The 27,248-nt window shown below is 48.0% G+C and overlaps 1 protein-coding gene across 2 annotated transcripts in view; it reads left to right on the top strand.

The window, feature by feature from the left end:
- The window catches only part of CA12 (carbonic anhydrase 12), a 65,515-nt gene extending 44,712 nt beyond the window's left edge, over positions 1-20,803 (top strand). Inside the window, exons 5-12 of one of the 2 annotated variants that reach the window (XM_027553803.1) lie at positions 817-959; positions 4,759-4,854; positions 5,695-5,758; positions 5,992-6,149; positions 7,651-7,777; positions 16,183-16,215; positions 17,078-17,165; positions 17,878-20,803. In XM_027553803.1, coding sequence (XP_027409604.1) covers positions 817-959; positions 4,759-4,854; positions 5,695-5,758; positions 5,992-6,149; positions 7,651-7,777; positions 16,183-16,215; positions 17,078-17,165; positions 17,878-17,950 — 782 coding nt within the window. In that variant the 3' untranslated portion in view covers positions 17,951-20,803. The remainder of the gene's footprint in view (positions 1-816; positions 960-4,758; positions 4,855-5,694; positions 5,759-5,991; positions 6,150-7,650; positions 7,778-16,182; positions 16,216-17,077; positions 17,166-17,877) is intronic. The other variant, XM_027553804.1, reaches the window with a different exon arrangement.
- Positions 20,804-27,248: the final 6,445 nt, after the last annotated feature.

A 27,248-nucleotide genomic window follows, 5' to 3' on the forward strand; every position in this document is an offset into this window, starting at 1 on the left:
GGGTTGGAGGGGGCATTCTGATGAGGCACCCAGGAAGGAGAGCAGAGGGGAGCCCTTGAGGGATCCTTGGGCCACTTTCTAAAAGAGATGCTGCAGGCCCTGGGCTCAGGTGGTTCTGCTGGGAAAATACCTCTTAGAAGCAGCACATCTCTTGGGGTGGGATGGGGGGGTAGGGAAGGGCTTGAGCCCCTTGACCTGTTGATATGGTATGAGAGTGAATTATGGGTCATCATGAATGACTCAAAGGGCCACACAGTTCACTGGGGGGCTCACTCAGGAGTCAGATCAATCTGAGTTTGAATCCTGGCTTGACTACGTATGAGTCACAAGACTCTGGATAAGAATTTTAAACTCTTGAGGTTTCATCTGGAAAATGGGCATACTGATAGCTACTGTAAAGACTAGAGATTCTGTATGTTAAGATCCAGAATAAAAAGAAGCTTCATAAATAGCAATTATTATTGCTGTTGTTGTTATATAATTCTCAGCTTGGCAGATATTTTACTGTAGGTTCCATCTTCATGGCCAAGTGTGTAATACATGGATATGTAAACAAACATCCATCTGTTGGCTAGATTAGTTCCTGCCATCATTTTCCAAGGGGAACCACGAAGGTGCTGCCGCCACTGGAATTGCTTTAGTGGAAGAGGGGACGTTCTCAGAGAAAGAGCCCAGGTTTCCGAGCCGCACCTCTCTGGTTCCCCCATCGCTGCATCCCCCTGCCCCTGTCTGGGCCCTTAGCAGTTGTTGCCAACCTGCTCTCAGGCAGCACCCAGCTGGCCAGGGCTCTGAAGACTGCCCCTCCTCTCCCTGCAGTGAAGGTGAAACTGCCCAAGGACATGCAGGTCCGGGGCCTCGGGGCCCGCTACAATGCCTCGCAGCTGCACCTGCACTGGGGGGACAAGAACGACCCCCACGGCTCGGAGCACACTGTCGGCGGGGAGCACTTCGCCGCCGAGGTGAGTGGGGCGGCCCACCTGGCAGATGACTCCTGGTGGTGGGTGGTCTGGCACTCTTCCACTTGGCTGGTGTGCAGACAAGACCAGAGCATGGCGGGTGGGGTGGGGGGTGGCCTTCATGCTCTGCACACCCACCGCAGCTCTGCCGACAGCACAGGGAGGCAGAGCCACTCCAGCCACGCTGCAGCTCATCTGTGGTGGCCCGCTTCCCTTCCTTTCCTGAACTTGCTGACTTTGTCTCCAAGTCTTTTACTGGGTGATGCTACTCCAGGGGCAGGGCTCCCAGGGTGCCACAGGCGGACACACATGCCCCTTTTCTAGACATCACCCTTCTGTGCACACAGATTAAGATCCCACCAGCTTGTCTGGCTGACCCATCCCACTGCCGAGTCATACTGGGCTAAATGCTCCCCCAACTTCTCAGCTTTCTTCACACATCATGCTGTTTACATGAGTCTTTCCCACCCCATCTTTCCTTTCCCTTGGCGTGGGTTGTGCTTGGAGCTTGGGGACCTGGGTTCAGGGTCACTTTTCTACCTAGCCACAAATCAAGCGATGACTGGCATTATAACACACAGGGCATCGTGGCAAGCAGAGACTCACTGAGGATAGCTTGGGCCATCACCACAGTGCTGTGCTATGTTGCCTGGAGGTGATAACCCCAAATACCAAAGAAAACAGGAAGAGGAGCGAGAGCTTTGCTCCTGCACTGCAAGTGTGCAGTGGGGGTTGGGGGTGGGGGTGGGGGTGGGGGTGGTTGAGTGGCTCCATTTCAGAGCTCAACTGGGATTGCACGTGGCGGTGTGGTTCTGAATGTTTACAGGGCAAGAAATACAAGGAGATAAATGCTACTGATCAGCCAATGGAGCCCATGATAAATAATGACACAAGCATTCTCCTCTGTTCTTAAATGCTCAACTGCTTAAGATTTTAGTCTAATTAGAGTTATAGGAGGTGGAGGGGCTGTAACTCTGGCCCAATAGGATGGCCCTGCTGGAGCTGCATGTATTTCAGACCAGGTCCCTCTCTGAACCTCCAGGACTTTGTTTCTTTCAGCCTAACTGCAATGAGGAAGGCTCTATTTTCCCAAGGGGAGTAAAGGAGTTAGGGTGTAGGGTGAGAAGATTTACCCATTTAAAAATAGTCACTGTATTTTCTGCTATTAAGCCACATCATGAGACCAAGAGCTTGGTGAAGATGGACCATTAATGTCAATAATACAGAAAAAAAAAATAAGTGAAAATGTTAGTCACTCAGTCATGTCCCACTCTTTGCGACTCACCAGGCTCCTTCCTCTATCCATGAGATTCTCCAAGCAAGAATACTGGAATGGATTGCCATTCCCTTCTCTAGGGGATCTTTCTGACCCAGGGATTGAAGCCAGGTCTGCTACACTGCAGGCAGATTCTTCACCACCCGAGCCACCAGGGAAGGTGACCCTAAAACAGCAGATTCTTTATGGAGAGCCCTTGAAAGTGTAACAGTTTTTCTGGATTGAGTTTTTATATGAAGACTCTCGTGGGAACTTCCCTGGTGATTTAAGACTCTGAGCTTCTAATGCAGGGGGTGTGGGTTCAATCCCTGGTCGGGGAAATATGATCCCTCATGCTGTGCAGTGTGGCTAAATAAATACATAAAATAAAAATACCACTAAAAAAGATAAGCCTCTCTTATCCTCTCCTCAGGGAACTGCTTTCTGTTTGTATTAGTCTTCACCTCCTCTTGATTTCATCTGAACAAGTGAGAAAAGTGCTAAAACTGAACACAAGCTCAGCAGTCAGCAGTAAAAAGAAATAGGAATATAGGACCTTTGGGATTTTAGCCACATAGAGTTCTGCACCATTTCGTAAAGCAGAGCCAGGACAGGATGGTGTGGGGCAGTGCAGAGGCTACATCTTTTGGGGATAAACATGAGGAACCAGGAGCCCCTAAGAAATCCTTCATAGGGGACCAATGAAAAGAAGAACTAATGGGATTAAAAGGCCACTTGAAAAGTGGGGAACATTGAGCTGTATTTATTAAAATATGCTTGAATTCTATTTATAATCACATATCACTGAAAAAGCAAGAAAGTTCCAGAAAAACATCTATTTCTGCTTTATTGACTATGCCAAAGCCTTTTTGTGGATCACAATAAACTGTGGAAAATTCTGAAAGAGATGGGCCCACCTGACCTGCCTCTTGAGAAATCTGTATGCAGGTCAGGAAGCAGCAGTTAGAACTGGACATGATCTACAGACTGGTTCCAAATAGGAAAAGGAGTACGTCAAGGCTGTATATTGTCACCCTGATTATTTAACTTATATGCAGAGTACATCATGAGAAACGCTGGGCTGGAGGAAGCACAAGCTGGAATCAAAATTGCCGGGAGAAATATCAGTAACTTCAGATATGCAGATGACACCACCCTTATGGCAGAAAGTGAAGAAGAACTAAAGAGGCTCTTGATGAAAGTGAAAGAGGAGAGTGAAAAAGCTGGCTTAAAGCTCAACATTCAGAAAACGAAGATCATGGCATCTGGTCCCATCACTTCATGGGAAATAGATGGGGAAACAGGGGAAACAGTGTCAGACTTTATTTTTCTGGGCTCCAAAATCACTGCAGATAGTGACTGCAGCCATGAAATGAAAAGACGCTTACTCCTTGGAAGGAAAGTTATGACCAACCTAGACAGCATACTAAAAAGCAGAGACATTACTTTGCCAACAAAGGTCAGTCTAGTCAAGGCTATGGTTTTTCCAGTAGTCACGTATGGATGTGAGAGTTGGACTATAAAGAAAGCTGAGCACAGAAGAATTAATGCTTTTGAACTGTGGTGTTGGAGAAGACTCTTGAGAGAGTCCCTTGGACTGCAAGGAGATCCAACCAGTCCATCCTAAAGGAGATCAGTCCTGGGTGTTCATTGGAAGGACTGATGTTGAAGCTGAAGCTCCAATACTTTGGCCACCTGATGCGAAGAGCTGACTCATTGGAAAGGACCCTGATGCTGGGAAAGATTGAGGGCGCGAGGAGAAGGGAACAACAGAGAATGAGATGGTTGGATGGCATCATCAACTCGATGGACATGGGTTTGGGTAGACTCCAGGAGTTGGTGATGGACAGAGAGGCCTGGTGTGCTGCAGTTCATGGGGTCACCGAGTCGGACACGACTGAGCGACTGAACTGAACTGAAGATGGAAAAAGAGATTAATGAAGAAAAAGAAAAGAGATAAAACCTCCGTGTGTTATAGTCTCAAGAGGCAAAGAATCAACAAAAATACATGTGATCATATATAGAGAGATCATGGACTAATATAGTTTTTTTGGAGGACAGGTGAGGCCACCTTGAGGATTAAAATCAGGTTAAAGCATTGTCAGAGAGACTTCCCTGGCAGTCCAGGGGTTAAGATTTCACCATTTTGCCCCAGGTTCCAGAAAAAGTAGGAAAAATGACAAGGAGAAGTGCTCCAAAGTATCCAAAGTATCCAGGTGTTTTCAAGTATACCAGGTGGCTGGTATAAAAGCCCATTTGTTCATTCATTCAGTAGCTGTTGTGCACCTAGTATGTTTCAGGCACTGAATTAGACACTGGCATACAGTGAGTGAACAGGATGGACAGAGTGCCCTGGTGGAGTGTGTAGTCTAGAGAACTGAGAGAAAAGAGAAAGCTGGAGTGGCCATGAGGTGAGGGTCTGAGAGGCCTGATCTAGCTGGAGGTGGAGGTACCTCCTATTGGATCCCAGTCTCCTGTAAAAGTGAAAGGTTCCCACAAGTCGCTCTCCCTGATGGACAGCAGCTCATCTCATCTCTCCCACTGCAGCTGCATATTGTCTATTACAACTCAGACCGGTACCCCAATGACAGCTTCGCCAAGGACAAGCCAGAAGGCCTCGCGGTTGTAGCTGTTCTCATAGAGGTAAGAGATGTTGAGAAGGACTTTATGTGAGATGTGAAGTCAGGAGGATGTCAGACTCAGCATTTGGTTCCACGCACACCTGCCCCATTTCGGCTGTGTCTTGACTCTAGAGCAGGGGGTATTCTCCCATAGGGTTTTCTCTCTTGGCCTAGAGGCAGCACTTTCTGTGGCTGGACAGCGGAAAGGGGCATGTCGTAGGTGATGCTGGAAAACTCAGTCCTAATCCCCAGCCCTCCTGTACAACATGGAATTGCCTGGCTACACAGACCTGTCGGGGTAGGGGACTCATTTACTGCTGCCGCATCCAGATGCCTGAACCCCTGACACAGTTCCCAGTATCCAAGCTCCATCTTTTATCTGGGCCCTGGAATAAGTTCTTTTCTGAATCCCAGAAAATGGGACTACCTCCTGATTCGCTTGCATTGTTTCCCCCAGTGTGACAGCACATATGTTGTTTCTCCACGTGCTTACTTGCCTGACTTGGCTGGCATTCACTCAAGCTCCCTTAAGTCCTGATTAGAGAAAATGTGATTTGTGGCCTTCAAGGTCACAGACAGAGAATCAGGAGCACAAGCTATAACTCTTGCCCTGGGATAATCAACCCTTAGTATCTTGAGCTGGAAACAGGATGTCCTGAGATGTAAGAGGGCAGAACCATCACACCAACCCCCTAATGGCCTAGTGAAGCATCATGGCTGTCCTGGTAAAGTGTATCCTTCAGGGAGAATCTCAGCAGTGGTGATCATACACCCCTAGCAGAGCTCTTCCATTCACAACTGTCAAGCCAGGCTCAGCCTACTGAATTCTGTCTCTGTTCAACTTGCCCCGTCTCTGTTGCAGGTGGGCTCCTCCAATCCAGCATATGACAAGATCTTCGATCACCTTAAAGATGTAAAGTACAAAGGTGAGGATTGTTTACTCACCTTATTGCTTACTCACCCTCTGCTGGAGAACAGCGTATTTGCTCTTGGGTGACCTGAAAAAGAATGCAGGCAGGGGACAGGTACTGTCTGTGACCAGGTCCTGGAACCAGGTAGCTCAGAATGGGGCTAGTTCATGTTCCTAGGCTGTTATAGGCTCAGCTGTACCTCTGCCTTGGGGAGGAAGGTGACCTTATACCCCAACATGTCTCTCCAGGCCAAGAAGTGTTCATTCCAGGTTTCAGCATAGAAGAGCTGCTGCCAGAGAGGCCTGAAGAGTACTACCGCTACAGGGGGTCCCTGACTACACCTCCCTGCTACCCCACTGTGCTCTGGACGGTGTTCCGGAACCCTGTGCAAATTTCCCAGGAGCAGGTAACTGTCGTGCTCTTCCTTGTCGTAGACCACGTGGTACCTCGGACCCTGCACCGCCTGTATCATAATTGACGACCTGACTACCTCACTCAGAGTTTCATTGGCAGCTATTCAAAACCTCTCCAGATACCACAGGGGCCTGGAAGTACTTTGGAAATCACAGGCTGGGCTTCAAAAGTGGAGCTGTCAAGTCAAGAGGGGAGAATGAGTCTATCTCCGCAGTTCTTTAAATATGAGTTGTTAGGCTGTGTTTCCTAACCTGTCCCCCAGTGGAGAGTTTCACCTCCCAGGCAGGAAAGCGCATGGCTCCTTACCTGGGGTGGAATAGACAGGATCAGGTTAGATGATTTAACAAACCCAGGGGGTGGGGAGTGCAGCGATAAGGAAGTGAGGGTCTCTGCCTTCAAGAAGCTCATGGGAGTGTGTGCCTGGTGAGTCACTCTGACTCTTTGTGACCTCGTGGACTGTAGCCCAACCAGGTTCCTCTGTCCACGGAATTCGCCAGACAAGAATACTGGAGTGGGCTGCCATTTCCTCCTCCAGGGGATCTCCCTGACACAGGGCTCAAACCCACGTCGCTTATGTCTCCTTCACTGGCAGGCGGGTTCTTTACCACTGGCACCACCTGGGAAACCCTCAAGAAGCTTAGGTAGTGCAAAACTGGGGAATGGAATCCATAGCAATCATCTCTAACTCTCTCATTTCTTAGGTGATGAAAGTGAGGGTTAGAGAGTCAAGGAGACATTGGGGTCACCAGCAAAGGCCCAAGGTGGAGCTGAGTTCCAAGTCACTGCTCGTGTCTCTGCTCCACAGCTCAAATTCATCAGGAAGAAGCATCGTTGCCCAGGAGGCGGATCTGCCTGCTGGCTCACCCACCCATGAGCCCAGCACAGCTCTCATTGCTGCTCCTCCCTTTTTACTATGGAGTACCTGAGTAACCTCGATAAATGACAGCAAATAGGCAAACAGGAATAAAGACATGATGAATCAAGAGATGAAATGATTGGGGAGGCATTAATGTTCTAACCCAGAAACTGCCTTGGAAACAGTTATGTAATCTATGTGTGTGCATGAAAATACCATGAAACTAGTGGATGACCTGTGAGGTTCTTGCCTGCCTGTTTCTGTTCCTTTTGATGGGACCATCAGACTAAGCCCCAGGCCCCTCTAACTAGACTGGGCTCTGAATGAGGCTCAGGAGAGGAATGCAGTCTCTTTGGGAGGTGGGGGAGCCCCTTGACATCCCAGGTTTCGCTCCCTGCAGGGCAGATTGCACGTGCAATCAGGAGCTAACAGTACACACCCTCCCGCTGGCCCGGGGAAGTGGGAAGACACATGGGCCAGCACTCAGACACCTGCAGGGGAGGGGCAGCTTTCTCCCACCACCTTCTCAGGGGTCTCCCGCCAGGCCTCAGAGGTGAGATCTGGCAGTCCTTGCCTTGAGGTCAGGCAAGGGGGCATCACTCTGCCTTCAGGGGGTGTTTCTGCTCTTTGCCTACAGCTGATGAAGTTGGAGACAGACCTGTACTGCACGCACATGGATGACCCGTCCCCCAGAGAGATGGTCAACAACTTTCGGCGGGTCCAGAAGTTTGACGAGAGGCTGGTGTATGTCTCCTTCCAACAAGGTAAGGAGGTGTGGCATGTGGGCAGTGTGGTGCCACGATGTCTGTTCCGTATGAAGTCAGGTGCCCTGGCCTTGGGCACTGTCACTCATGCCCTTAGGAGGTGGGTTAAGAGCACTCTGGCTGCCAAAGGAGCCAGGTATGTGAGGAGCTACTGAGTGTGGGTTTACTGAGGTCTCCCTTCACTGACCTTGACTCCCTTGAGCCTTTGAAGAGAAGCACAAGCCAGGGACTCCAGGCACATGGAGCAGAATCCTCATTAAGACTAGGTGTCTCCCACAGATGGAGGAGAGAGAGATACGCGAGTAGGACCCTTTTCTGAGATCAAACACTGAACTTCTTACAGGCATTCTTGGCATCCAGGCCCATCTTTAGCCTTGCCAGGTGATTCGTGGCACTAGCACCACCAAGGTCCAGAGTTTCTCCTTTTAGAAAACGGACATAACCCATGTCTGAGCACAAGCAGCTCATGGTCTAACGTCGCAGGGCCCGTTAGACAAGAAAGCATCTTCAGAACTGCCTTTTGTCTCATCTCCCTGAAGCTTGCACAGCCACCGAGAATCTATACTGAACGAGACATAATAGTTTGGTTTCTTCCTGAGCTGCAGAAGCTCAGTTATTCCCTCTAAATCTGTAACCGTAACTCCCCATATGGACATTTAACATCTTGACTTGTTCTGTATCTACATGAAGATGGCTGGGGGCCCCGGGAAGGGGGCAAGAGGCCCACACTCTTCAAATCTCCAACTTCACTTTCTCACTGAAGACTCTTGAGCTACCCCCAACCTGGGACTCTTGAGTGGTCAGGAGAGGGGTCGCTCCATAGAAGTTCCACTTTATAACATTCTCTTTTCCTATTCTAAATAAACTGGGTAGTAGTCAAGGGTTACACGGAAATGCTTCAATTCTTAAATAAAATAAAACTCTTCCTAGAGATAAGGGACTCTGCCAACATAGATCAGGCAGAATTTTGCTTGTGATTCAAGGATAACAGTCAGTTCTGTTCTTTTGCACTAAGTCTCTACAAGTCACAGAGGACAGGGTGACAGGAACATTCTCCCCACCCCCACCTCCCAGTTAGGAGACTCAGGTTCAAGGTCATACCTTGTTTCCTCCTGGCTGTATGATGTGGGAAAATAATGTCCCTTCTTTGGCCTTGGTTCCCTCAGCTATAAAGTGACAGGCTGGACTAGGTGAGCTAACATCCTTTCCGTGCTAACATGTTCTCAGTGGATACTAACAACTGCCCATCCTGACTTTACGTTTCAGGGACAGTGTGTGAGGGCAGTTACAGAGGATCAGAAGAAACCGTGCAGGAACTTGACATCCAGAAGTAACCCCCACGTGTACAATGAACATGGGGATAATTAGCCATCTTCTTAGACCGGCTCAGGTCTAAGCTGGCGCCTGTAGAGCAGGAAGTGCAATCAGGCTGGTGGCAGAGCGCTTCAGTAGACCTTCCCAGGCAGGCTGGGGGAGCTTGAGGGGCCTTGAAGCAGACGGGCTCCAGCTTAGGACATTGGAGATCACAGCCCAAATGCAGCTTTGCCACCACCTGTCCTGCAGAGCTCACCTGGAGCTATTGCTCCCAGGAGTGGGGCTGGGCTCATTCCTTGGAGTGAGAATCCATGGCTGTCCAAGGCAAACCTGTTCATTTGGAGGCTGATTATAGAAACTTGGCTAGAATTCTCCCCTCCCTCTCAAGTCCCAAAGACTCGGGCAGCTAATGGGGCTGTTTTCCCAAGAAGCAAGGCTGAGTCAGCCCCAAAGAATGAAGAACCAAACCTCATCCTCCCAGGGGCACCTGCCATTCACAAGAGCCTCCTCACACCAATGTGGAGCAGGTCAAAGACTGTAACGTGCCCTTTGGGTTGATGGGGTGAGCTTGTCTGTCAGCAGGAACCTTGAGTAATTTGGACTCAAATTGTCTGCACGCTCTTTCACTGGGACATGTCTATAATTAGGGGCTGGTTTAATTCAGGGTCTTCTCTGAAAGTTAACAGAAACTATGCAGTTGGACAATGAAAACTCTGGAGTTTTCTGCCAGGAGAAAAGTAATGTGAAGAAAATCCTTTAATAAACAAAGTACATGAACTTTGAGAGGGGGGATCTAGGGTTTAACCAAACTGGAACGACTGGGACTGAATCACGTAACTGGGCCCTGCTTTTTCCTTAACCATGCTGGAAAAGGAACACAGAACTTGGTTTCTGTCCTTAAGAGGTACAGAGTCTCTGACAGCCCTCAGGTAGGGTTTCTTGGTCTTGGTATGTCAATACTGACTTTCGGAGCTGGATAATCTTGTTGTGGCGGCTGTCCTATGCACTGTATGATGTTGCGCAGCATCCTTGACCTCTACCCATTAGATACCAGCAGCATATCCACCTGTGACAGCCAAAATGTCTCTAGACATTGTCAAGTGTCTCTGGGGAGGAGGGGCAAAGTTGCCCCTGATTGAGAACCACTGCCCCAGGCATTTGTACAATGACTTTCCCAGGCCCAAGACTTTCCCCCACTCGGATGACAGAATTCTAGGGTTTTATGTGACATGCCCTGGTCTTCATTCTATTCTAACCCTGTTTCCCATCTTCCTTTAAAATTTGAGTGTAATTGGGTAGGTCCAAGGCTGAGAGATGTAGATAAGATAGAACTATTCACCTTCAAGGAAGCAAACAAATCTCTCAAGCAGGGGTCCAGATGCCTCTGAGGCAGCAGCCTGAATCCCCTCATCATTCTGCTCCATCCCTTCTTTTTGTATTTTTTTCTCTCACGTATGTTGTTTCTTCCTGTCTTTGGTTAAAATGCCCACTTTTTTGGAGAGAAGTGAAAGTTGTGCCAGGGCATTTTTTTTCAGCTCTTAAAAAAAATTGCCTCTTCCAAGTGGCACAAATGAAGTCTTGAGCTGAGGCGGGGCGACAAGACTCAAGTCCTCAACGTGGGGTCTTGGAGAAAACCCATCCTGAGAGCATCCAGATCTCGCAGGAGTCAGATGCCCGATGTGAGGGAGGAGAAAGATGGCAGAGGCAGAGTTATACAGCCCAGGGGCCCAAGTCTCAGTTCTGCGAAACTTCCCAGCTGAAGACATCAACACTGGGCCCATAGGGTAGTAAAGCCAGACCGATTAAACCCAAATACTGATGTTATCAGGCTCTGTTCTCAACATGTCAGGGCAAGGGAAACTCGAAGGACAAGAGGGAGCCAAAAAGTTTCTATAATCATGTCTTTAGTGGGTTTGAGCTGAGCTAGTGCATGTCCCATACCTCGCAGCCCGGAGCCAACTGAGGTGACCCTTAGACAATACAGCCGGGCGGTCGAGGGGTAGGGCTCAGCCAAGCTGTGGAGTAGCATGGTTAGAATCTGCTTTATCCTCAGGGACCTGGGTAGTTTCACAAAATGTTTTAAAGAGAGAGAGTGAAAAAAAAATCTTACAAAGCTAAGATGGCTAATTATCTAATTTTTTGAGACCAGAATGTATGCTTTGTGGTTATTGACCTTGTGTCTCTAAAAGTTCTTATTTATAAATAAACTCTATTAGATGAAAAACTATCAATTCTTCCCAGTAACCAAATGAAAGACCAGAAGAGTTCCTACCTACGAATCCCCCTCCACACATACAGCATCTGAATAGTCAGGAATAATCATCAAATGTGCTGAGAAATGGAGTCCTAGTCACACCTAATGCAGTTCATCACGCCACGTGTTACTGAGTACGCCCCACATTAGCCCCATGTTTCTCTTCCACAGTGGAGAAGAGAACACCTTGCCAGCGATGTTCTCTTCACTTCCAACAAGCCTCTGGACCAGACAGGAGGAAAAGGGGTCAGGCAGAAGCCTGGGACCACCATTCATGGTCCAGCACCAGCTGAGCCTTCCAGGGTGTCTCCCCTGCCTCCCCGATACTGCCCTGGGGGGTTTTCTGCAACACAGCTGGTGCTTCCCGTGTGCATGCTACAGACTGTCACACACGGGGCCCTCAGTCTGGGATGCCCTGCACCTCTCCCACCTGGAAAATTCTGTCAGGACCCAACTCCAATCATATCCTGCCATCCTTCCCCACTCCCCTGAGGGTGACCTACAGTCTCCTGCTCCTGCGTGGCCAGAACACAGTTATAGCTCTCTATACCTCTGTTACAGTTCTTAGCATAACACAGAGTAATGATCTATTATCATGTACAAAAAAAAAAATCTGTATTATCCATAGACTACAAGCCCCTAGAGCAGGGACGATGGGTGTCTTGCACGCTTTCTGTGCCTGGTGCTCATGGCAAGTTTGAAAGGATAGAGCTGACTCAGCTCCCTTCCCCTCCCCCACCAGTATCTTCTCCGAAGAACCATCTGAACAGAAGTCTGATTGGCTGTCAAGTTTTAGTTTTAGGAAGTCTTATTTTGCTTTGCTGTCAATTTGTCAACAGCATTGAAATCAATCTGCTTGTTGAGGAACACATAAAGATCAGAATGTAGTTGTCAAGTGTCAGAGGCCTGGGGGGAGTTGCTGACAGATGCTGTCTGGCCTTCTGTCCTCCTCTGACCTGACGGGCATGAGAGGTCCCAGCACTAGTCAAACCTGCGGCCCAGACAGCCTGACCCACCACAGGAGGCAGAGAGCACGAAGCGCCTGGTGCTGCGTCACAACCCATGCCCATTGTGCCAGGGTTTAGGCCCCTCAGAACAACATGGCTCTCTCTTCTGGGCCAGCATTCCTGCAATCTGGAAGGCAAAGCCTTCAGACCCTAACGTGGGTCATAGAAAGCCAGTTCCCTCGTGTAATCTGGTGGTCTCTTTTGGGCAGATTTATTTGTAGAAGTTATTTAATAGGTTCCATTGTGTTAAGAAAAAACTCCAGTAAAATATAGCCTTTTAAGATGTTATGCTCTGTGGTTATAGAGGGCATCTTCTTTTACTTTTCTTAACAAAACATCCTCCAAAGAGAGGACCAGCATTTCAGTTGCTTGAGTCTATGACTTATATTAAGCATGATAATAAGGATTTTACCAGCTGAAACTGGATTTTATATATTTAAACTCTCAAATCCCTGCTAAACCCAAATGCTCCCGCCTCTTTTATAAGACTGGAGCCTGCTAAAGACATATGTAATGTGTACATATGTAATTACTATAGAACATGTCACCTACCACAACAGCCCATACTTTAATACTTTGAAAAGGATTGTATCCTTTTTATTCAAAACTCTGTTTGAATAAGCAGAATTGCAAATACACCTAGAAATTGCTAGACTTGTTCTAGGAACTTTGAGCTGTATACAGGAGGTGTTTGTTCCTCCTGCTGGACTTTTCTGTGTGTGCACTTGAGGCTCCAGAAGACCTCACATGCAGTTAACCAGCCTCTCTCGGTCCAGCAAGATACCAGTGGAAGACGCAGCTCCTGAGCCAGCCAGAACAGGTAGTTGTACCCTGTGGCGAGCAGCATGTCGATCTCGGGGTTCTGAACCTTCCCCAGTGAGGCATGTGGCACTGGGGTTCTTCCATATCTGTGTGATCCCTTCTGTGTGCAGTACTGCCCCACCTCTGCTTGCCCTGACTCACACCAGAGCCTTGCCTGGAGAGCAGGCGGCTCTGCCATGTCTGTACCGCGTGCAACCCTCCTACCAGCTCAGGAGCCCTTACTGCATTCTCATCCTGTGGCTCTCGTGGCCCACTGCCATCAACCAGCCTGTCTTGTTCTTCCTGTCCGACCTTCTGTGGGAACTCCCTGTCTCATTCGACTTCAGAAACCATTTCTTTGTTTAATCAATCTGCAAATGAATCTCTGCCCCTCCCTGCAGCATCTTTGATGCCCATTCTTGGCACCATTCCAGGGGCTCTGCAGGGATGCAGGTTTTGGCTTCTGTCACTGGGTGCTAGTTCTTCAGTCCCCCGATCAGTTCTCCTGGTGCCTTTTGTGACTTCCCCTTGTGGCGGGCTACAGTCTATAGGGTGGCAAAGAATCAGACACGACTGAAGCGACTTGGCATGCATGCATGCTTGCCCTGCAGTTATCAGATGCTCTGACTTCTGCCTCCACTGGGACCTAAGCCTTATGCTGCACCCAGTTCCACAGAGGAGCCCGGCTCCCTGAGGCTTGGTGCTGTCTCACCTGCAGGGGAGAGCATCCAACATCACCGTCCTGTCCTGGGCTTCCTGGCAGGCAGAATTCTCACCGGGTGCTGCCCTCGCCACCGTTTCTCTTCCCAAGTGCCTCAAATGCTTCACCTGCTCAGTCAAACTGCTCTGTTTTTGCTGCATCAAACACTTAGCTGTGAAGTCTCTATCCCATAATCTGGGGATTTCCTCATCTTCCACCTGCTTGGTCTTGTTTCACTGTTTCCGAGGAGCGGCAAATTAGGCCCTAACCAGTCGTCACCCAGAAGCAAGGAACCCACGTTAGAGCCCTGAATTAAACTAAGCTATTGTTTATAGGCCTAAAACAGCCAAGGACACTGCTCAGTGACGCAGGAAAATCAGACTCTCCTTCCAGAACAGCCACCCAGCTGGGTCATGTGCTCTTGAGAAAAGCCTCAAGCCTGGAGCCTTGCTTCTGGAGCCTTTGCTCTGCTCCCTAAGACCATGGCCTGGGGGGCAACTCCTCCAGCCCCGGAGATGGGCTGTCAGCTGTCTGGGGACCTGCCTGGCTCTCAGGATCTTCAAGGTGGCTGTGAAAGCGACAATTTTAGAAACATCCAGTTTGGACAGCTTAACCAAGTGGTCAGGCTTACTAGTGACCATCTTACATGGCAAGAACGAGTTTGGTACCACAAGCATCTGGAGGGGAAAAAAAAGAAAACCCACGACCAATTGGGGTTCTTTTCGGTGGTGGTTGTTTTTAAGATCCTGGAGGCCTTGGTTACCTTTAGGTACCTTAAACAAAACAAAACACCAAATTACAGTGTGCAGAGGCCACAGGCCATGCAGAGAACAGAGCATATGCTGTACAAACACTTGATGCCCTCCCCAGGGGGAGACTCATGTCCTGAGGGTCTCCCCAAGCCACAGACTGGTCCTTGTGTTCAGGGCAGGGAATCAGGCCAGGGGAGCCACGTTCTTTGCCACTCAAGAGGCTGTGGGCTGCCAGTGGTGGCTGGCAAGAGCCAAGAGAACAGGCCACCCTGTTCTTTGTGGATGGCTCCTAACCATACCTGCTCCAGTCATCCTTACAACAGCCTGGGGCCACCCAGGAAGCCAGACCAAGGGCTCCTAGAGCCCAGGCTTGGACCAATGAGGTTACAGACTCAGTATGAGATTGTGGAAGAAGATAGTAGGCAAAGAAGAGAGTAGGGAAAGAAGATGGGGCTGATAGCTCCAGGAGAATCAGCCAGACTTGAAGGGGCCAGATGGCAGGAGAAGGGGTGAGTAAAACCTCGCTCTCTAGTCTTAGGTCTGGTTCCTCGGGGTATCAAGTGCCCCAGGGGGAGGTGGACCCTGGCCCTCTGCTGGCATCTCATACTTGGTTGAGTCTCTGTCACCTCAGTAGGCTCCGTGGGCACAGGCTCTCTGGAGTGTCTGGCTGGGTGGCTACCATCTGCACAACTCCAGCTTGGAATACCCACCCCCCACACCAAACACACACATAAGCTAGAAGTTTCTACTGAGATCAGAAAACCAGTGGATAAGCAGGTCTGTGTAAGCAGACTTTCTGTAGATGGAGGGTATGACTGGGAGGAGGAGCAGTTCTGAGAGCCTGCAAGCAGCTGGGGTAACCCGGAGGCTTCGTGACCAGGCTCCTCTGTATTACCCGAGAGAATGGATTCACCCATGGCCCTCCCTGAGAGGTCCTTAGCAGGCTGACTATAAGCTTTCTCCTTAGATTGCTAGGCACTATTTCAGCCCCACTGAAGACCTCTAACTCACCCCATTCATCCCCAACAATAACTCATGGAAGTGGACACAGTCCTCTGGTTCCACATACCAGGGAAGGGAGACTGGTATGGTGGATGGATTTCTCCAGTGGAACCAAAGTGAAAACAGAACAAAACCACAATAACACTGGATGGGGATAGATGTGGAAGTCTGGTAACAGGTTCTAACCAAGCTCTGCCAGCCCGAGCCAGCCAGCACCTAGAAAGTTCTTTGCTGAGGACGAGAGGCGGGTGCCAGGGAAGCAGATAAGAGCCTACCCAGATAGACTCTGATTCTTACCTTTCCTCACCTTTCAAGCTGGCCACATTGGATGAAAAGCTGAAGTCTTACCAAAGTACAGAGACTGCGATGATAAAGGAGCATGGGGGGAGGGTTCATGGTGTGAGTTCCCTGGGTGGGCAATTCCCTTCACCTGAGCCAAGAGGGAGCATCCCCAGAAGGGCTGCATTAGCCCCGTACCTCCAACCAACCAAAGGGAGTGTGTCAGTCAACACACAGGTCAAATCTGCCATGGTTTGCCTCGGTTAACTTCCAATCTTTTCCTCTCCCCTCCGAAGTGCCAGACCCTCCCTGCACAGGACTGAGTCCGGGTATGTGGCCGGCCGGCCGTGCATGCTGCAGCTGGGTGATCGCTGTGATTCTCGGTGTGATCTGGGCCTCTGAGACCTCCAGCTCATCCTCTCTGCTTCTCTGTGCTGTCACTCTGACTCCTGGCCCCCTCCTCACTGTGTGTCTTACCCTCAAGTCGCTCTCTGATTCAAAGATGAGCTCCCAATCAAATGCTCCTCTAATGAAAGACCTAATCACTTTATAGCATGTGTACATTCAAAGAGCCTATCCAAGACCTTCTGTTGGCCAGGGTGGGAAAGCAGTGCCTAAAGACTAGGCCAAAGCCAAGATATGGAGGTCGGGTGACCAGCCAGTTGACCTTGGCAATGGGCCCTGGCTGTTTGGGACTGCTTAGGACTGTGCAATAGAACTTGAGGTCAAAGCTGATGAAGAGGCATCTCAATGGGCCTTGAATCCAGCAAGGCAAAATAGAGTAACTTTTTATTATGTAACCCAGGGTTTCTCAAAGTGTGGTTCATGGACCACATATCAATACATCAGCATAAGCTAGAGGTGTTTGGTAAAAATGCAGGTTCCTGGGCCAAATTCCAGACTGAATCAGACTCTGAAGCTTGGGCTCAAAAAGAGTATACATTTGAAACAAGCTCTTCAGATGATGCTGGTGCAAGTTTGAGAACCCCTGCTGGATAATCGCTACAATTTGCAAATGGCCCCTGTGAGTACTCCAGCCAGTCCTGCTCAGCCAGAGACCAGAACTTGAAAACAGAGGCGGGGAAGTTACACCTTTCTGTGGATGACCCTGCAGCTGTCACCTGACGGCACACATGGGGATGAGATGAAGGGAAGGGAGGCTTGTAACGTGTGTGCATTACCCCTCCCCAGGCATCGTCCTTTCCGTGGCCCTGGCCTGTGGTCTCGGCATCTGTATTGTCCTGGCGGTATCCATTTGGCTTTTAAGAAGGAGAAAGAGGTGAGCTGGTTTGGGTTTGAAATGGGAGTGGGTGGCTCTGTGTCCATGAGAATTGATCTGTCTGGGAAGGCAGGGTGCATAATGAGGAGCTGTGCCACCCGTACCAGCTTATCCTTGGAGTGCCATCTCCAAAACACCACTGATCGAGGCCTTGGCGTGAGAGGCTGATGCTGGCAGATCGCGGTGCTCAGGGCTGGAGGTGTGTCTGCCAGCGTGGACCTTGGACAAGCTTCTTGATTTTGGAGCCTAAACACAAGCACCAAGGCTGCTTCTTTCTAAGATCTTTTCATCTGGTTTTTCTTCTCTAAACCCAAAAAGAAAATTGAGGAAAATTTTGATTTCTCATTCACACTAATGCCCTTTGCTCATGTTCTTATTGCCTAAAATAACCTAACTTATTTTTCCTGGTATGAAAAAACATAAAAGGTTGCCAGAAACCCTATGGGAATCAGAGATCTGAGCAGCATGGTAATGAGACCTTCATCAAAATGCAGGTCTAGTATCATCAGGTGTTGAAAGAGAACAGTTGAAAAATGCACAGTTTCCATTTTGGTTAGCGGTTATTGGGGGGCATTTGCTCCCAAGACCAATGGAACTTGAGAGAGGTTTCCAAGAGAAGGGTTTGACTTGCCTCATTCCATAGCTGAGTCAGGCTGTTCTTGCCTCTCTTTCCTCTCTGACTAACAAAATTCGTATGTTCTTGTTGCTCCAGTAGCAAAAAAGGTGCCAACAAAGGAGTCATCTACAAACCAGCCATCAAGCAGGAGACTGAGGCCCATGCCTGAGGCCCTGGAAGGCCCAGGCACGTCCAAGGGAGGACTTGGCTTTGGACGCAAACTGCTGTGGCTCCCTGGACACGTGACACATCTGAGGGTTTTCTGAGTTCAGCCCACAAACACCTTAGACGCTTGGGGGGACCCTACCATTCTGCTGTCATGCCACCACCCGCAGTGGGAGTGTGGATGGGAAGAACTCGCCAAGGAGGCGGGAAACTCTAAGCTGTCTGCTTCACGTGTGTGGCCTTTCAGTGGTTTGGATTCTCGGGGCACAAACTGTATTGCCTGCTGGGGCTGTTACTGGCTGGAAAACACTTTCATCCAGGGGTTCACGTGAGTGTGGTTTCAAGTGTCTGGGAATCTGCTTCTTGTCCATGCTTACAGGTGAGAACATGCGGTCTCTGCTGAAGCTTTGTTTTTGAGGCTCCATTTCTTTCCTCGGAGAAGGGCTTGTTCAATTTCCTTCTGCTATGACAAAACCTTTAGTCTGACCTTACAATTGAGGGCTGGGGGGAGGGGGGTGGTGGTGGCCGGGGAACAGGAAGGGTCAAGGTGTCAGAGACAAAAAGAAAACAAGAAATATTCTTTGCAGTACAGTAAGCCACTTTCCAAGTCCTGTCTGTCCTTCAGATGAGATGCACTAACTAAACAGACCTTAGCGAGAGAGAAGACACATAAGATCTGGAAAAGTCTCACTTTGAAATCAGATTGGAGGGCTTTCCTTGGTGGTTCAGTGGTTAGGGTCCTCCATGAAATGCAGGAGACACGGGTTTGAGCCCTGCTCAGGGAACTAGGATCCCACATGCCTCAGGCCAGCGAACCTTCATGCTGCAACTACTGAGTCTTCTTGCCACACAAGGAAAGATCCTGCATGATGCGATGAAGATCCCACGTGCTACAACTAGGACCTGACACAGCCAAATAAATTAAAAAATAAATATTTTAAAAAGAAGAAAAGAAATCATATTGGAATCAGAAGTTGCACGCAAGCTGTGAAGTGTGAGGAGGACAGAATATTAAGCCCAACGCAACCTCCTGTCAGGGGCATCATTCTGTTTTGTACTCTACAGATTTTATAAATAATTAGGCTGTTCCTTGAAAATGTGTTACTGCCTTCTCTCTCCTAGAGGAGACGTGACTTCTGAGATGACCTCAGCTGCTTTTGTATGTAGAGGAAACAGACAGAAGCAAAATGGTTGAAGACCTTTGTCTCTTTTGCCCAAATTTCATTTCTGCTGCCTTTGTGGTGAGCCTACTGTCAACCTTGAATTGGGACCTACCTACTTCTCTGACTTAAGGATGTCAAGTCATGGCTGAATTACAATATATTTTCAAACTATGAAAACGGGAAGTTACTTGTGCAGGGGCTGGCATCGTGGTATTCATGGACCAGAAATAATGGAATGTTAACAAAGATCCTTCGTGGTCTTCCCTGCCAAGTGACGAAGACAGTTTCTGAGACAACTCCTTCATTCTCCTCCCATTGACCTAAGAGCCCTGTGGATATCAGTCTGTTCCATGACTGAGAAAGAGACCCCCACCAAACTCTCCTGGCTGGAACCTTGCAGTTCACAGACAACCTTATGGTTCTCACTCTCATTGTGACAGCATGGGGTGTTCTCTTTAGCACATCTAAAGTGAGGTTTTGGAAGTGAGGTTAAAAGCATTACTATTAGCAAAGCAATGGTAGTTTGCAGTTCCCTGTCTAGGTGACAGGTTTCTTTAGCATGTCTTTTTCCCTCTCCTCCCTCTGACTCTGAGAAATCTCTCTTGTCTGCTGTCGTAACTTGTAGTGATGCTAGGCAGAGTTACAGGGGACTCGGAGACTCAGACAGTTCTTGTCTACATGAGACGCCTGACTACCCTGGAGGCTGGCGCGGCATCCTGCCTTGCCATTAGCATGCCGGCCTGATGCTGATCAAATGACAGCAGGGACAACCCTCAGGACTGAGCAATGGGAATTAGATGATGCTTTCTTGGCCTCAGCCCATAACCGCCAATCAGAAGCCGACATAAACCACTCCAGAGCTGTGGGGCTGTATTTCAAAGAGCTTTCTACAGCTTTTTTTTTTGACACATTCTGTGAGAGAACAGAGAAGTCATTGTACCTAGCACAGTGGCTGTTGATAAAAATGGAAAGTTACGGGGGTGGTGAAAACAGCCACATGTCTCCTGCTTCTCCCTGCTCGGCACAGCCCAGGTTCTGGGACCTCTTGGCTCAGATAAAACAAAGCCAGGGAGAGGGCGCCAAGAATCAACACCACCGCCCTCCTTGCTAATCCGCATGGGACTCCGGAGGACCCAGCCCTGCAACGGGGAAACCTTTCCTCAGGTTCTCACTCCCTCCCTGACGCCACCTGCCTCTACAGGAGAGTGGTGTGGCGGTGCTGATGATACTCTGCCTCCCACTCACCCTGGGAGGGCCTGGCGCTGTGCCCAGCACGGGTGGAGGTGAAAAAGCCAGGCCCCAGCTGGGACAGAGACGCAGGCAAGGCTCTGGCTTCTCTGCCTCTCTGCAGTGGGAGATCTTCAGCTCCTTTGCTCTGTTTCATTAGTGTCAAATGATGATGATAACAGTAAAAACCTGTACCTGTTTCCTTAACAGACATCCTAGGGTTCTGCTGCATTGACTATTGATCCCATTATCGGTTCCACCTTAAAGTCTCCTCCCCTTCACTCAGCTCCCTGAAGGCCTCCTACTGGCCCTTGGAAAACCCCAGGGATGGGCACCACCTTCTGTCCCTGTGGACCACTGGCTGTGATGATGGTCTGTTTAGGACTTCTGTATTTATTGTAAGAATGACTGTAATGAAGACATACAAATATGAGAAATTGTAAATAAAATGTTTTTTTCAGATCAGACTAGTTTTTGGAAGTGAAGCTATAAGTATTACTATTGGCAAAACAATAGTACTTTGGGGTTCCCTGTCTATGGTGATAGGGAACAAGTCAGAATGAATAATGATGTCATTTGCAGCCAGGTCATAGAACCCAGCTCCAAAGGAAAACACACGGATGCCCTAAAGCATTTTACCAAGGATGCAGGCCTCCGATGTGTGCAGCCCTGGTCACACGGTCACACTTAGAGGATCTTGTATGTCTAGAGTAATCAGGGACTGACTGGCTCAGGGAGAAGGCGGTATCTGAGCCAAGCCTTGAAAAATAAGTCATATTTGAACAGATGAATATAAAAGAAGGAGCCATGGGACTTCCCTGCTGGTCCAGTGGCTAAGATTCCACACTCCTGATGCAGGGGGCCTGGGTTCGATGCCTGGTCAGGGATCTAGATCCCACATGCTGCAATTAAGAGTTCACATGCCACCACTAAAGATCCCACGTGCCGCAATGAAGATGGAAGATCCTGCGTGCCACAACTAAGACCCGGCACAGCCAAACAGATGCATTTTTAAAAGTACTGAAAAAATAAAAAATAAAAAAGAGAGAAGGAGTCATTTCTAACCAAAGTGACCTGAATACAGGGAGCAGGTTGGTAGCATCTCTTGGTTGCCTGACTGTTACCTTATTTTGGACTCTTTTTGCTGTCCCCCTCCATATAATCTTTTATCTAAATCCAGATTTCACATTCTGGTTTGCTAAAGGAAGCAGTTCTATAAAGGTTACAAGTGGGCACCATCCCTGTTTGAGTTATTAAAAAAACTTTGGATTTTCACTTCAGTTGCCCTAGGACCGAGACAGGTAAACTGTTCAAAGATAACTCTGCTCCAGCAGGAGATAAAGCAGTGAGTCCAGCTTTGGAACAGAAACATTACTAACCTCTTCAGGCCCTGATGGTCTCTTCAGTTGGAATACAAGGATTCTTTGGTTCCTCCCCTTTGGTATCCTTCCTGGTGTCACAGCCATTTGCAGGGATGAGGTCAGAGGGGAGCCAGGCACACCCATTCCTTAGACTTGCTCCCATCCCACTGGGATGGGGGTAGGGATGGGGGAGGTTGGAGGAAGCACTTCCTGGAGCAAGAAACGAGCAACAGAAATTATCTCCCGTCTCTCCACTGCCTTTCTCTCCGTTCCCTGAATGCAAGGTGCATCTGGGCTGATGCTCAAAGAGGTGTGTTGATGAGAGCCATGGATGGCGAGGAGATTCAGTCCTCCTTTGGCTTGCCCATTACCTCCTCATCTAAATTCAGCTAAATGGACAATCCAGGGCCCAGGGTCCAACAGAAATACAATAAAATATAGTGTGATATGTGAGATTTTAAAGTTCTAGTAGCCATGCCAAAAAAAAACAAACCTCCCACAAAAACCAGTGACACTTTCATAATATATTTTATGTAAACCAGTGGATTCAAAATACTATCATTTCAACATGTATTTTGATGTGAGTGATTTTCATTCATTTTTCCCTAAAGTATTTGAAATTTGGTATTTTATACTTACAGCTCATCTCCATTCAAATGCTAAATTGTCACTGAAAATTTCTGATCTATATTTAGATTTCATAAAAGTTTACAGTTGAAAAAGTGTGTTTAGGGACTTCCCTGGTGGTTCACTGGTTGAGACTTTGCCTTTCAACGCAGGGAGTGTGGGTTCAATCCCTGGTCTAGGAACTAAGATCCCACATGCCTCGTGGCCAAAATACCAAAAACATGAAACAGAAACAATATGGAAACAAAATTCAACAAAGATCTTAAAAATGGTCCACATTAAAAAAACTCAAAAAAAAAAAAGCATATACACATACTCAAGTTGCTCCAACATAAAATTTTCCAAATAACTGAATCAATTATCAGCTCTTAAATTTAAATTTATTAAAATAAATGGAGTTTCTCAGTTTCAATGGCCGTGTTCCAAGCACTCAGCAGCTACACCCGGCCAGTGGCCGGTTCAGCCACTGTGCAGATATGGAACCCTGGTGCCTCTGACAGACGCTTTGGAAGGGTTAGACCTAGATGACTGTCACATAAAATAAACCTGGAAGAAAGCCCTGGAAGGTGAAGATGGGGGACAGGAGACAGAGGATGGGGAAATCCAGGGAAGTGGACTGGGAGGACAGGAGAAAAGAGGGCAGGCAGGAAATCAGGCTGGGGCAAGCAGGCCAGCAGACATTAGGCATGGCTCTCCTCCTTTTTGCACCTCTTCCGCTTCTGGGGGTCCCCAGTCCTCCCTGTCCTGGCCACACCCCTCAGCCACACCCTGGGGTCCAGGTGCTCAACAGTGACATGGCCTAGGGTGTCCTTGCCTTTGAGGAAGGTTGGGCCATGGGCACAAGGCATCTGGTTAACTTCAGGGACCTCGCTGAAGGACCCTGGCCAGGTGCAGGACCTCTCTCCCCATTTCCTCGGAGTCCTAACATTCCCTCATGGGACAAGGTGTCTCCTCTCTTCCAAGAGGGCGGATGCCTGAAACCCATGTCTCTTGACTTGTTAGCTGTGCCCCATCCCTCACGTGAGAAGGAGTCACCTTCCTTCAAGGTGTGGGGAGAAGCTCGAGACCCACTTATAAGAAACAACAATACCTCCAGGGCTGCCTGCCAGGCAGCATAAGTGCCACCTGGGCAGTGGGGTCACCATGGCATCACCACGCACGTCCACAATGGACACAGTCCTCTGGCTCAGATCCAACAGTCGCAGGTATAGGGGAAGGCGTGAGGCCGGGACAACGCCATGGAGGAGAGTCTCCACACCCTACCCGTGCCCTTTCACTATAGAATGACTGGACAGAAACAAGGGTCAGAGTGCTTTGTGGTACAGAATTATTCACTATAAAAAAATTATTGCAGGGCAGCATAGCATCGAGACTGCAGTCAACCAGGAACTCAGTAATGGTTCCTGGCGGTACACTTTTGAGTGGGTCAGTGCATCTTCACGTCCTTATCCAACAACCCAGGGAAAGAGAAAGCCCTGCCCCGATCTTATAAGGAAAATGAAATAAGGGCTGGTGCTCTGGGCTGAGTCATGCCCACAAAACTCCCGAGGTGGAGGATCTTCAATGACAGTGCAAGGTTCACCCTCCACAGCTCTAGTGACACGGAAACGCCTTCATGTAACAGAATTTACATGCTTATCACAATCATGCCACAACCTCATAAAACCCCACACGATAAAGACACTAAAGGCCTTTGTGACAACAATTTCTGGAAAGTCAACCACAACCCCCTGCCTCCAATCTGCTTTGGAATGTTAAACTCCCGCATCTGCTCAGAAAAAGTTTGATGAAGTTTGACCACTACTGCTAGCAGACAAAGGAGTCAGCTTAACTCCGGGGATGTTCCCCTCACCTCTAGTTCAGCGAACCAAATTTCCCGAGGACACGTTCACTGAACTTTCTCCTTTCCTAAAGCTGAACTGGAGATAAGGAATAAATACACACACACATATAAACACAGAAACATACACATATATAAATTTCATTTGTATAAAATTCTAAAAAATGCAAACTATAGTGACAGAAACCTCAGATCAGTGGTTGACTGGAGATGAGGTGGGAGATGAAGGGATTATAAGGGATATGAAAACTTGTTGAGATGATGAAAATGTCTGCTATCTTGATGGTGGTGATGGTTTCTCTACATATGTCAAGACTGCTCAAATTTTATACTTGGACTAGTGCAATTTATCTTACATAGATTATACCTCAATAAAGCCATAAAAAAGAAGAAGAACAAAACCCCCATAGAGCAAATAACATCCTGCCCCAAACTGGCATTTCCGTTCAGAGCTTATACCCCTGGTGCATCAAGAAGGAGATGCCTGGCCAGGCCTGGAGCACATCTCTGGGACTCGTCCTGCTGGCGGGAGCCCAGGAGAGAGCGTGATCTCTACTCACATGGCCACTTTGACCTCTCCACATTGTAAGTCAAAGTCATTCCTTCTGCTTGAGTTCACTCATTTCAAATATTAACTTATAATTACCTGCAATGAAGACAACAGACACAGGGCCTACGAGTTCAAGGGCACACTGAGACCTCTATAGCAACTCTGCCAACGGTGACAGAGTTGACCAGCTTCTCTGAAACAAGCAAAGACTCTTCTGGTGAGGCAGGTAACATAACCAGCTAGTTCATCTGCTGAAACTAGTGTCCCAAGCTACCTAGAGATCCAACGACAGGTCTCATGCATCTTAATTTCACTGCTTCCCAACCATGCGACACATACCCATTTGAAAAGTTTTCCTGAATATGCTACATCCTTTTCATGTAGAACAAATGTGGTCAGGAGCTCATCACTCCCTCTGAGCCACTGGGTAAAATCTGGCTTAATCTTATGTGATACAATAAGAAATAAGTACATGGTCTTTGTCTTCAGTTCCTGGCACAGAGATCCTAAATGTTATTTATAAGAAGCCCCTTTAAGCCATACCTCAGCTGATGCTGCAGAGGTGATGAAGGACTTGCCTTGTGGTCCAGAGGTTAAGAATCTGCCTGTTAGAGCAGGGGTCATGTCCAATCCCTGACCTGGAAACAGTCTACATGCTGTGGGGTAACTAAACCCATGCGCTACAACTGAGTCTGAGTCTGTGCACCATGAACACTGAAGTCCATGGACCGAAAGACTGCTTGCGACAAAAGAAGCCACCGCAATGAGAAACTTGAGCCCCACAATTAGAGAGTAGCCTCTGCTTGCTGCAACTAGAGCAAGCCCAAGTGCAGCAATGAAGACCCAGTGCAGTCAAAATTAAATAATATATATTTTTTTTAATTAGGTGATGAAGCTTGGAGGATGGGGGCTGGTTGCCGGAGGAAATAACCATGTGACTGGAGGGCTGCAACTTTCAACCCCAACCCTAACCCCTAGGAAGGGGAGAGTGGCTGGGAACTGAGCTCAGTCACCAATGGGGATGATTTAATCAATCTTACCTGCATAGTGGGACCTCCATAAAAACTCTCAACAATGAAGTTCAGAGTGCTGCCAAGGGCGGTGCTAGGATAGGGGTGCACCCACAGAGGACATGGAAGCTCTGCCTCTTTTCTCCATACCTTGACCTACGGACTTCTTTATCTGGCTGTTCATCTGTATCCCTCGTAATATTCTTTATGACAAACTGGCAAAAGTAAGTAAATGTTTACCTGAGTTTTGTGAGCTGTTCTAGTAAAATATCAGAGCTGAGAAGTCATGGGAACTTGCAATTTATAGACAGAGATACAGGAGACAACCTGCGACTTGCAACTGATGTCTAAAGTAGGGGCAGGCTTGTGGGATTGAGCCCGCAGCCTTTGGCATCTGCAATATCTTCAGACAGTTAATGTCAGAACTGAGTTGTTAATAAATTGTAGAACACAGTTGGTGTCCACCAAGAACTAGAGAATTGCTTGGTGTGGAGAAACCTACAGGTTTGTCAAAAGTGTTAAAAGAAAACAGTATTTTCCTTTATCTCTCTTCTCTCATTCAAAGTAACTTCCAGCTGACTCTTTCTCATATTTCCTTATTCAATAGCAAAGATTTAATGAGGAACCACTGTCTGCTTTAACACAGAGTAAGTGATGGTGATTCAACCATAGTTAAGATACAGCAGTACCTGTATTCAATGATAATTGACATCACAATCTTATTTGAGGAGACAGACGGAAACCATTAACCATAATAAAGAGTTGTATGAAAAGATGCTACATGTCTTATCAACAAAAGGACTAAACAAACTGTATATCCCTAAGATGGAATACCATTCAGCAAAAAGTCACAACTTACTGATATACCCCAAAGCATGAAACTCAGGAAATTACCTTGAGGAAAGAAGTCAGATACAAAAGAGTACACTCTGTGTTATTCCATTTATATGAAGTTCAAAAGTAAAACTAATGTATGGTGACAGAGGCTGGAAACAGCCATTGCTTCTGTGGAAGCCATTGCCTCTAGGAAGCGGGGGAGGGAACCACTTGGGGAACAGTAAACACTCCACAGTTTCACTGGGGTGGTGCTTAGACAGGCGGACACAGTTTCAAGACTCATCTGATTGTACACTTCTGAGATCTGTGCATTTTTCTGTATGTACATTATTCCTGGATTTAAAATATATATATACATGAATGTTAAGAAATCACAGTGGAAAAAGTCACTTGTTTTCCTGAGTCTAATCAGGAAACACTTCACAAAGAGGGACACTTGAGCGGGACCTTGAAGGAAGAACACCATGTTTTCTGGTTGGAGCTAAAAACAAGAAAAAAGATGTGGAGGTTTGAGAGTCCCTGGTACATAGTAAGCAGAGGTGTCAGGGACGTGTTTGAGAATGCCTGGGAAGAGAGGATAGGGAATGGTGGGAGGCAGGACAGTAGTTGGGATCAGAGTGTGAAAGGCCTTATATCATATATTTTGTGATACATAAAATATCATATACTTTCTTTTTTTGATAATAC

This window comes from Bos indicus x Bos taurus, chromosome 10 (assembly GCF_003369695.1).
Source record: "Bos indicus x Bos taurus breed Angus x Brahman F1 hybrid chromosome 10, Bos_hybrid_MaternalHap_v2.0, whole genome shotgun sequence".
Classification (NCBI taxonomy): Eukaryota; Metazoa; Chordata; class Mammalia; order Artiodactyla; family Bovidae; genus Bos; species Bos indicus x Bos taurus.